Here is an 11,541-nt window from a genome sequence, read left to right as displayed (position 1 = left end):
TAAAAGTAAAGTGGAGAGGGGGAGGGTGAAAGGATTTTTGTATGCAGTTAAAATTGGGGACTTAAGTATCTTTTGGGACCTGTTTTTTATTTTTGTGTTTTATTTTTTTTGGGGGGGGGGGGCGAAGGGGTGGTAGGTAGGGTTGGGAGGATGGGTAATCATTTGGCTTCATTGTCTTTTTGTTCCAAAATAATGATCGGAATTCTCGTGATATTTCCCACATGTATTACGAGTTTCTGAAGGGCGGAAGGGGATACGAAGTTCAAAGTTGGGTAATTTCTTAGATTTGAACTCATAATTTCATTCATAGCTTTCTGTTTCACTGGTTCCATTTCTTTCCCTACCCCACACCCCTTGAATCGTGTACTGTAAGGATCAGTTGCCAACTTAGACATCATTTTAGTTTGTCACGTACTTATAATCAAACCCAACGACGAGTTGTAAACACGTCGCGTATACGAGACAAGGTAAATAAATAAAGGAAAAGTCTGCACACGAGCCAAGGGGCCCATCATGCCGGAGCTTATCCCGGTTTCTGTAGCATGAAGTGACTAAGAGTATTTCTACTCCCCCCTGGATGGGATGCTAGTCCCTCGCAGGGTTACTCCCAGCATTAAGTTCTCCGGAACCCATTTAAACACCTGGGTAGAGAGAGGCACTGTGAGAGTAAAGTGTCTTGCCCAAGAACACAGCACAATGTCCCCGGCCAGGACTACTCGATCTGCAGACGAAAGCACTAACCATGAGGCCTCCCACAGATAAATAGATAAGCTCCAGGATTATTTTTTTTCTTGAAAAAGTCTCAAGCCAACAAATTACTTGCACAGCGGTATATCTGAAGCCCTCATCTCGCTCACCGACCCCTGCCCGGTAAGCTGTGTTAATAAACGAGACGCATTAGTCTGGGTAATATCTTTTTTAATCCTTTCATTCAAACATCTTGAAATTATATTTGACAATTTTTTAATAAACCTTGTAATAAATCTTTTTGATTTGTTGAAAACTTTGTCAAAACTTTCTAAATATTGAATAGTGCACTCATCGCATTGTAGAACAAAAACGAAATTTAAGACTCATCTTTAGTTTTAAAGGAGCTACGAATTTCGTTTACAAATAAATTTTGCATTAAACGAATGTACTCGAAATGTTTTGAAAACGGGAAGACTTGACATCTTTGGCACGGAATCCCGTGGTATTTGCAGCTTTCGCCAGCCATCGATCGTACATGAGACTGTTACTGGATGGGCTGTCCTTTGCTGAAAATCTGAAAGGGAGATCTGTTAAGCGAAAACCTAGCATTTTGTCATAAATTTTTCTTAGCTGCTTATATTGAAGTCTTTTCTCAGGCTGAAGTTCCTTTTTTAGCAGCTTCTTTGCTTTGCGTCGTTCTTTACGGTGAACTCCAAGATTTCGTAGCTGGCGCGCGGTGGCCGGGCGGAAGGGAAGCCGAGGAATCCGACGAATTTCCCTTGTGGTTAAGCTCTCGAGACGCTTCATGATTTCATTATACAAAGGATGAACTGGGTCTTGATACACCACACAGACTCGACCTTCATCTTCAGAGCTATCGATATCAGGATGTGGCATATACAAAGTGTCTACGTAATCCCTGGGGTGAAACTGTGCTTCCTGCATGCGGAGATCATCCCGAAGATTGTCGAAATAGGCAAACATATGAGAGGTGCTCTTTTCCTGCCAATCGGCCCATATCTTGTCAATGAACGCGTGATGGAGGAAGAACTCCGGCGCGTTAGCGGAGTTGTGGGCACACATCGTGCCTCCTACACGACAGTGGACAGTGTCATGTAGATTCGCGCGGACGTCCAGCTCAAACTCCGTGAACTCGCGTGGAGAATGCGCTTTCGTCAAATAAAGAGCGATTATATCGGGTGGTTTAGCTGTAAAAGAATTAAACAACGTGAAAATTAGGAAAACAACTAGAAAGGTTAAAGAAAAGAAAAGGAGATAGAGTCTTATGCCGCATTCGCACCAATAACTAAATCAGGTTTAGATTTTTCCAATAGTCCAGTTTCGAATTCGCCATGACCGCTGATTAAAAGCACTGACAACGCATTTGCACAGGGTTAGCCTCCACCTAAAAAAATATTCACAAATACCGGTGGGAAGGTGCCACAAATTTGAAAATTAAACATTACACAGAGCTATAAACAGGTCATCTTCACGCTGGAATTTGTGAATATTTTACTTTAGGTCGAGGCTAACCCTGTGCAAATGCGTTCTTAGTGCTTTTAATCAGCGGTCATGGCGAATTCGAAACTGGACTATTTGTCGATTACGCTTTGCAGTCCTTTCGAGAATAAAAATTTCAAATCACTTTGCTAACATATTTTAATTAAACAGGTGTTGGGGTGCTGTGCACGGTATAAACAACTAATTTTTAACTTTGTTAAATTAAACCACTTTTGAACATGTTAAACATGTTAGTGTGAACAGGGTGTTAGTTTGTTTTGTCAGACTTCATGACAATGTCCAGTCTAGAGAACAGAGCTTTACTAATCCTTTTGCTGGTGTTGAAATAAGATAAATTCCTGAAAATCTTCGCTCTTTAAGCTTGAAAAGGTAACGTGGGATTCCAAAACGAATCTAAAATGGCATAGAAATTATTGTTTTATAGTACGGATTATGTGATCGGCAATATTTGAGGATGTACATTGACAATAGCTAGCGAGTTCTTGGGCCTTGAGGTACGCATCAATTTATACGTGAAAGTATTTTGGCTTTACTCGGTTAGTTTTTCAAGATTTTGATCTGAATATTGCTAAAAGATACCAATATCGTTCAGGTAGTAACGAAAGAAGTTTCCGCAGTCTCCCGCTTGACAAATTGAATGACTGATTTAGCCTAAACGAGTATAAGGAGAAAGCTAGAGATGACAATTTACATGTGTTTTGACTCCAAATAGACTCCACAGATGAATTCCAACAGACTTCCTTTCATTTGAGCGCGCCGAACCTACACCACTACTACAACTGACTGACTGACAACTGACTCGATCAATTTGTCAACAGTTTGCTTTTATACAGTAGATTGCATCCTGTTATTTTAAAATATTGCTATGCCACGCAATTCCAGGATGTTCGAACAATGTAATTAACAAAAGCAGTAACAAACGTATTAGTCTAGAAATTTCTACTTCACCGAGAGGCTCTGGAAAACCTATTGTTTTTCTAATCTGCAATGCTCTCCGATTCCCAGCTTTCAACGTAATGTTTACATGTGTTGGTTAACCGTTTTGCATTTTGTTAATGTCGCACCAAAAACATATGTAAACAGTAGGGGCAGGTTTTTGAGCCATAGATCCACACAGGAGATTTGCTAAGCACACAAGAGGCTAGAAAGTTGCCTCGAGCGATTCTCTCGGTGCTTAGCAACCTCCCGCTGCGTGAATCCATAACTCCAAAGAGAGATTCCATTCTACCTCATAAGCATACGACCTAGCAAAGGTATCATGTTAGATTGGGGGTTGGCTCCAAACACTCAGAGACACTTTAAAGTCTAGTTAGCAATCAGTGAATATTTTTTTGCTCTTGAACGCTTTGGTTGAAACATACCTGGAGGAGACCTATTTTTTTTTTTCAAAAACTGCAAAACTTTTGGGCAACAAAAGCGCAAATAAGCGCTTACAGTATTGGTAAAATGTTGTGTATTTTCACTCGGGTCACACGAAAGGTATATAATACATCGGGTTCAAATTCTTTGGATTGTTAATCACGCTATATGTACACTTTCATTATTCAAAGCTTTTATTTTTGTAGCTCGATCACAAGCTGAACTGGCGTTTATGCTAATGATAAAATACTGTGAACAAAGATTCCCCGAAATTGGAAGATACCACGTTTGCCATTTGTTAATTAAATTCTCTCCTATGTAAATCTTCCAAGTAAACTCATTCTTTAAGTTTTAAAACGGGTTAGAAGTGATTAAGTTAATGCACGTGCTGTTTATAACGGGCTGTTTTCTTTTTCCGCTCTGTTTAGCTTGTCGACCAGTTAAGATTTTCTCAACGCCAGTTTACACATCGTTTAAACAAAGTTATTATATGACTAGCTCCGTGAGCGGGCAAGATGAATCAAATCCTGCCCCGTAATTGGCTACCCGAGCGGGCAAGATAAAGCTATCTTGCCCGCTCGGGACTACCCGCCGCGTCCCGCAAGAAAAATTTCCCCGAAAGCCATATAATAAATCCTTTATTGACTAAGCTTGTTCATTCAAGATGGCTGGATATTGTCCTCGTTCTTTTTTTACGAGTTTATGGACCTCGACTCCGTCTCCGTCCATAAACACGCAAAAAAAAGAACTTGGCCAATATCCAGCCATCTTGACCTCACATTTGGTCAATAACCCATATATATCACAGCTCGAGTGGTACGTAATAATCAAATGTTTTAATCACTGCACTTACCAGAGAACGCTCTCTGAAGACAGCCTCGTCTAGCCGATGGAGTTAATTTCCATCTTCGTTGCCCAAAACGTCCATCTTGCACACATCCTCTCCTTTGTCTATTCCCGTTCCCACCCAGTCCCCATGGTTTGTTCGACCAAATGTCATCAGTGCCCCTCTGCCAGGCGGCCCCGGGGAATAAACTCCAATCCCAATAAGGCAGGGTCACACGACAGTCTACAGTTCGCAGTAAGTTTTCAAAAAGGAGAAGAAACCTAAAGGCAACAATAAGAAAGAAATAATTGAATCTTACGACACTTTCGTGTTCGAAATGAATTTCAAGTTTTCAGTGACTTCCACTGAATGAATGCATGAATGCATGAATGCGTGAATGCATGAATGCGTGAGTGCATGAATGTACTATGAACGAACGCGTACGCACGAATGAAAGAGCGAACGAACAAATAAGTGAATGAATGAGCGAATGAGTAAATGAGTGAATCAGTGAATGCGAAACGTCTTTGCTTCTTGGTTTCTTAATTTACAAGCTAAAATTTAAGATACTCAAGGAATTGATAGAGTAACGACTGTTACGTAACATACCAACGGTGCCAAGGTAAAAACTGCTGTTTATCATGAATGCCAGTATCAAAAAGCCTCTTGTGTGAAGCGATGATTTGGTTGTATTCATGTCTATAACGAACATCAGTAGACGCTTTGATCACCGTGTTTACATAACGAAGTCTTTCACTCCGTGTCATTGATGGAAAGTTCTTTCTTTGTCTGCAGCAATACTGCATTCTCTCATTCAAACAGATACACCGCTGACCGCACGGTCCGTCCACTGGCTGGCCCTCCATTTCACGGCTACATGAAGTATCCTGGTTACCTTGAGAGGAAACCGCTGACGGAGGAAACAAGATACAGCAGAACAGCCACAATATACTTGGTGGTCAATATTAAAGAAGGCGGGTCACGCAATTTTAGGCAATTTCAGCATTGATCAAATGGTCATAGAATTAACTAAAATATCACAAAAACGGCTCAAAACTATAGACGATCTCAAACAAAACACAGGAAAGCCAAGAAGGGACATGGATGGACAAAACTGGAGAGGATTAAAATGGATTGCATTTAAGGTAAATTTGAAAAACTTCGGCCCACCTTTTTCTCAAATTTATATCAGTTTATATCAAAATGTCATTTACACAGCTGGAAAATCATTGTCAGTTGTTATGTGGCCGTGATTATGCAAATGAAAGACTCTTGCTCTGCCAATTTGACGTTTAGAGTTCATAATTAAGAAAATTAAACAACATGACCTAAATTAGCGTGACCTAGCCCCCTTTCACAGACTTGGGTAAAATCATTTTACGGATAAAGTCTGAAATCAGAGACTAAAAAAACAGAAATGTCATACGCCATAATCTAAGAATGTTCACAAGAATATTTTCAGCCTAAAATCGGCAAAAAATTAGAATATCCAGCCTTGGCCGGAAAAACAATATTCTCATAAAAATTAGTGCAGTTATGTATATTGTGATAGTGGTAAAATGTAAATTCTATGCGTAAATGTTTATTACTATATAAGTGGCAAAATATTGAAAATGTTACCTGAGATGTATAAAACTAGCACCCAGGGTATTAGCAGCACATATCCACCGGTCAACATTACTGACACCTTGTGTTAACAATAATAAAATAGAAATAAACAACAGCCAAATAAGGGCGTGTTTTGCGTGAGGAAACTCGTACCCGTGCAAGTTCCTGTCATTACTGAATCTGTGATCTTTTCGTCAAAACACAGGGCAAAAGGAACAGCCCTTTTTTTCCAAACAAACTCTTAATTATAAATATCTCGTGAGGTATTTTGTAAACAAACAAAACAAAAAAAACATGTGTTACAGACATGTTTGGTTATGGCAAAGAAATTGGCGACCACTTTAGAAATACGATAATTTTTTTTTAGTTTTTCCGCAACGTTAATCTTTAAAAGTTAAAATGGTTTCTTTAAGATTCAACAAGATTAAGGCAATCCGTTATATGTTCGGAAACTAGCTTTGTACGTAGTGAAGGTTTTCGTCTAGAAATAAATATTATTTTCATTTTTTGCGTTAAACTCGTGTAGACTGAAATCTTGAAATCAGCGTTCAAGTTGACGTAAAAGCCTTCACATGCTTTATGTTTCCTTCCCGGCACGTTCCTAGATTGCAAAATCACCATGATCAGTTTTCATGGAGATCAATGTACCTCTAACGTGGGATAATTTTTGTCAACCCTCAATCCTCCGTCTTTGTTTGTAACGTGGTTATTATCGATTTTTGGGACTCCCTCCCTCAACTAAACACAGCGCCTTATCAGTCTTGTCTGCTTGTCAAAACTGGCATATTCCACAAAAACATTGGAAGCTAATGACTCCTCAACATATTTCGTGTTGTTTTCGTTCATGACTTGAATACAAAAGACGCGACGAACTAGATGAAAGGATGTATTAACGATGTGAAGATATTTGCTTACCTCCTAGTGGAATCTGTACGGAGAACCAACTTGCTATGCTGATAAGCCAGTCAACCGACTGAAAGACAAAAGATGCAAGCTTTGTTCAAGTTCTTATTCTTTTTTGAGATTGTGATTGATTTGGATTAATTTGTGTCCAATTTCGATTGGCCAATTAATCAAAATAGTTTGACCTTCTCGGGACAACTGTCATAACGACACCAAAGTCAACATCAAATATTTTTTCATATCAAACTGTGGGTGGATTTCTTGTGTTGGTGAAATTATAAATACATGGAATAAACCTTAGACGAATGTGGTGATAGAAACTCGTTCCCTGCACTTGGAAGTATAGTCGAATTGATTTAAGGAAATAAAATAAGGAAAGGGGTAGCAGGGGTTCACGCGCTTTGTTATAAAATTACTTTGCGTGGAGTTTTAATTAACCACGTGGTGATTGGGATGAAGTTCCTTGTTCGAGGAGCTCTTTTTCTCCTCAAAAACCAACATTTCTAGCTCAATTAACTTAAGAGTCTTAATATACGGAACCAGCATGGAAAGCAGCTACCTTCGATACCAAGCTTTCTTTGAAAATACAGTCAAACGTTTTAGTTATTTTGACAAAATTAAGTACTCTAAAAGAAGTTCAAAGACAATTAGTAGTTATTGATTAGAAGAGACACCAACTTCATGAAAAAAGGGAGGAGTTATTGCTATATTTTTAAGTACCCAGGCCAATATGTGGGCAGTCACTTGAAAAAAGAACACATGCATTATAACGTTCCATGTAGTATGCAATAAATTCAAATAATGGACACAGATTCATGTATACATTTGTCAGTTTAATTGTTAAACTTGCGACAACGCAAAAAAAGCACACATATTTTCCCTTCGCTCTATAATTGCTTCATAATAAAGAACAGAAATTTAGCAGATTATTTTAACACTTTTACACCTATTTTATGTGAAATACTGCAAACACCTACATTTTCCACCTGCTAGCTGTTCACGCATAACAAAAAAAAAAAAACAAAACAAAACAAAACAAAACAAAAAAACAAGCAAGCTATTATTTCTAAAACATTTTCCAAATTTGACTTATGTAAGTAAGATGTTTTGGTGACATATCATATTAATTTCATAAAAAAAACCTTACAGGCAAAAATAAACAGCTCATGGGCCCGTTTCTCGAAGGTCCTGAAACGTTTTTGCACCCGGAAAACCATATCAAAATCTCAAACTTTATGATTATTGAGCTATTTTATTCACATATCCCTTAATATGTACAGAGTTTTCCTTCATACAAAAAGTTTCACACGTGTGCGCCTCTCTTTTTAAATACAGATTAGATAAAAATTGCCTTTGCGAGCCACAAAAGGTTTCGAGAGATTTCCAGAAACGGCCCCCTGGACCGTGTTTACATTGGACGAGTGAAGCCCTGCTAACTAAGTTACGTACCTGTCTAATCAAAACATAACCCGTCTTTGAAAACCCTTTAAGCCATGTTATGACGGCCTGAACGAGACCTGTTTTACCAAGGAAATGCCAATTAGCTTCAACTAAAAAAGTAGAATATAACTTTTAAAGAATATAATGAAAATAATCCATCCGTGAGGGATTTATGGACGTGCGCGCCATTGATCTGCGCATCCTCACTTCCTACGTGATTCACGTCGCAACGTCGCGCCACATAGCACATCAAGCGCGTGCTAACGCGTAAGTGTGTTATTGACCTAATGTGGGGTCCGTATTGGAGAAATATTGCTCGAGTTCTATTTTTTTGCTGATGAATAGATGCGTCTCCGTGATCCATTCTCGGTAAACGCGCGCGAGAGAGATAAGCATTTACGTCAATAGATTTCTTGTTTACGTTTCTGATATCGCCTTTGTAAACATTAAACTCGGGTGTCCTTCAAAAATGAAGATATAAAGATTTCTGTTAAACGAAAGAATTGTCTATTTTGTGCAATGAATTGAAAAAGGAATATGCCAAAATTATTTTGTGAACGCTCCATTTTAGCGGTCCGTAGTACGAAATTCGGACCCCTAAGGGAACCAATCAAAATTCTCCTCTTCATCGCAGACCAGTTTAGCCACTTAATAAAAGCTAGCCTAGGGTTTGGCGCCAGTTGCGTTAACTTCGCCTGCATTTTACTTTCTTAAATGGTCGGTGATAATTGAAACTAGATAAATTTAAAGGTTGGTAATTGCTATTTTAGTTAGCTGCATATCCTGGGCTTTTTATCTTAACTATTAATTGCGTTATTGAGTGATTTTTTGATTTATTAAATTATTGGTTGATTGATTGATTGATTGGTTGACTCGAGAATTTCCCTTTACCTATGTTTAAAAAAGAGATGTTTGAAAAAGTCAGAAAATAAATAAAGCTTCTTCCCAATTTGCTAATTAACTAAAATAACAGCTGCAAGGGAGACTGCGAAACCACATGTGCACATGTAACTAGAAAATGAGCAGAGAGTAATAAATTGGTATTACAAATGTTTACCTTGAGTAATCAAAGGCTTTTTCATCTCAGTTGGCCCACAGTAATGTGTGGCCAATTTTTTTAGTTGGAATTTGAAATTATTGGTTTTTCAGGAGTGAGGGAAAGCAGAGTACCCGGAATAAACCCTCGTGGCAGGGTGGACTGTGCCATCTCTGCTGCCGGTAATATCTCATATACCTTAATATATCTATAACTCAACTTCTGAAAGTTCGTCTTCAAGGCTTACTTTCATCCACAGTCCTATCGGTCCTCTGTCCTGGGTCCTCTGTCCTGGGTCCTCTGTCCTGGGTCCTCTGTCCTGGGTCCTCTGTCCTGGGTCCGCTGTCCTGGGTCCTCTGCCCTGGGTCCTCTGCCCTGGGTCCTCTGTCCTGGGTCCTCTGTCCTGGGTCCTCTGTCCTGGGTCCCCTGTCCTGGGTCCCCTGTCCTGGGTCCCTGGTCCTTGATCCTGTGATCTATGTCTCTAACAACTTGCCTGCAAATCCAATCTGTAAATAGTAAGTATTTTGCACATGACTTTTGCTAAACTTGCATACAATGTGCAAATAATTCTTTTCTCACAAAATTTCGCTTGAGAGTCTTAAGAATTTCACAACCTCCTAAAGGATTTAAAGTCCGCAGTCCGCAGTCTGCAGTCCGCGGTCCGCGGTCCGCGGTCCGCGGTCCACGGTCCGCAGCCCGCAGCCCGCAGTCCGCAGTCCGCAGTCCGCAGTCCGCAGTCCGCAGTCCGCAGTCCGCAGTCCGCAGTCCGCAGTCCGCAGTCCGCAGTCCGCAGTCCGCAGTCCGCAGTCCGCAGTCCGCAGTCCGCAGTCCTCAGTCTGCAGTTCGCAGTCCGCAGTCCGCAGTTCATATTTATACTAACTGTGTAATGGTACATTTTGTTGACCCCTAGTCCATGGACTACCTCGATGCGATGGACCTGGTCTATGGAATGCTTGAAAGGACTACCCATGGACTACCCTAAGTGGACAACCCTGAAATTTGTGGCAAACATAAATTTAACGGTGCTAGAACCCGAACAAAAGATACAATCGATCGACAAACACAATTACGGAACACTTGCGATGTAACAGATTTAACGATCATGGCGAGGTTGTTCGGAAGGCGGTTAACGCTAACCCAGGATTAAAAGTTAACCGAAGTATATTTTTTTCCTGTATACAGATGTTTTTCATTGCTTACGTTTTGTGTATTTTGAGATTTTTCAAACTCAAAACAGAAGCCAAACAATAAAAACAGAAAATCTCACCGCAAAGTTACAAAACTCAAACCAAAATTCTCGCTTAACTTGGGTTAGCTTACTCAGGCTTTGAACTATTCGGCCCAGAGGTTCGCCCTTAGCCTTGGCTAAATATATATATTATTTTGAATACAGTCAAGAAGAACTAATCGAGACTTTATAGCTCTCAAGCTGACCCCGTGAGAGAAAATTGAACTTGAAGTTATTCATATTTTAATTAAAACAAACGTTTCGCGTTAGTTAAAACCAGAACCCACAATAACACACGCTTGAAGCATTCCTGCGAAGTTTGACATTAGCTTTCTCGAGAATGCTTGAGGATTTAATCACGGGGTCACTTAGAGAAATGAACTAAAGCGAGTTGTCTGAAACAGTATTCAAAAAGTTACCGTGCTATGAGTAGATTTGTGGTAAAATTATTTTTGCTCTTATTGCTCGAACATTGAGGGGAATCCGTCTTAGTTTAGTTAGGTCTGGTTTGGTTTGTTTGTTATCCTATTTCAGATTCACGCGTATCCGACTGCAAAGTTTTTGCTAAATAAAGGGATAACTCTCTGTTCTCTATAAAACAAGACATGAAATGGAACAACAAACAATCAAAATAAAAAAAATTAATTAGGTCTATTGTTCACCGCAATAATGGAAGTTAGCGTTGATTGTTTTATTCTGCAAAATAACCCAGCTCATTTTGATTCAGTGAATGTTATTCGGGGCAAAGCATACTTATACATATTTTAATTTCACACTTTTTCCTGATGAATAACGAAATATCTTTGCTCCCTAATTAAAAAAAATGTTTATTTTCTAAATTTCTTCCGACCAGACAATACTTTTATTCTTATCTGTACTGTGCTTTTTGGGACACATTTCTTAAAAAAAAAAAAAAAAGGTATCAAAATA

General features: G+C 39.3%; 1 protein-coding gene across 1 annotated transcript; it reads right to left on the bottom strand.

Moving 5' to 3' along the window:
• Window positions 1-120: 120 nt before the first annotated feature.
• LOC145502798 (putative tyrosinase-like protein tyr-1) lies at window positions 121-5,298 on the bottom strand. Its single transcript, XM_081482181.1, has 3 exons — window positions 5,006-5,298; window positions 4,424-4,677; window positions 121-1,898 (listed from the first exon to the last, which is right to left on the bottom strand). Exons 1-3 carry the CDS (start codon window positions 5,260-5,262, stop codon window positions 1,126-1,128), a joined length of 1,284 nt encoding a protein of 427 aa, XP_081338307.1. The 5' UTR covers window positions 5,263-5,298; the 3' UTR covers window positions 121-1,125.
• Between the last annotated feature and the right edge of the window lie 6,243 nt (window positions 5,299-11,541).

The sequence above is a fragment of the Orbicella franksi genome, chromosome 11, assembly GCF_964199315.1.
Source record: "Orbicella franksi chromosome 11, jaOrbFran1.1, whole genome shotgun sequence".
Classification (NCBI taxonomy): domain Eukaryota; kingdom Metazoa; phylum Cnidaria; class Anthozoa; order Scleractinia; family Merulinidae; genus Orbicella; species Orbicella franksi.
This window is presented reverse-complemented; position numbering and strand designations above follow the sequence as displayed.

What these genes read in the sequence shown, in the direction of transcription:
- LOC145502798 (XM_081482181.1), bottom strand. Translation starts at nt 5,262, where the DNA reads ATGGAGGGCCAGCCAGTGGACGGACCGTGCGGTCAGCGGTGTATCTGT. An exon ending in TTTTTACCTTGGCACCGTTG is followed by an intron (nt 4,678 to 5,005) that starts GTATGTTACGTA and finishes TGTTGCCTTTAG; the next exon opens with GTTTCTTCTCCTTTTTGAAA. An exon ending in TCTTCAGAGAGCGTTCTCTG is followed by an intron (nt 1,899 to 4,423) that starts GTAAGTGCAGTG and finishes ATTCTTTTACAG; the next exon opens with CTAAACCACCCGATATAATC.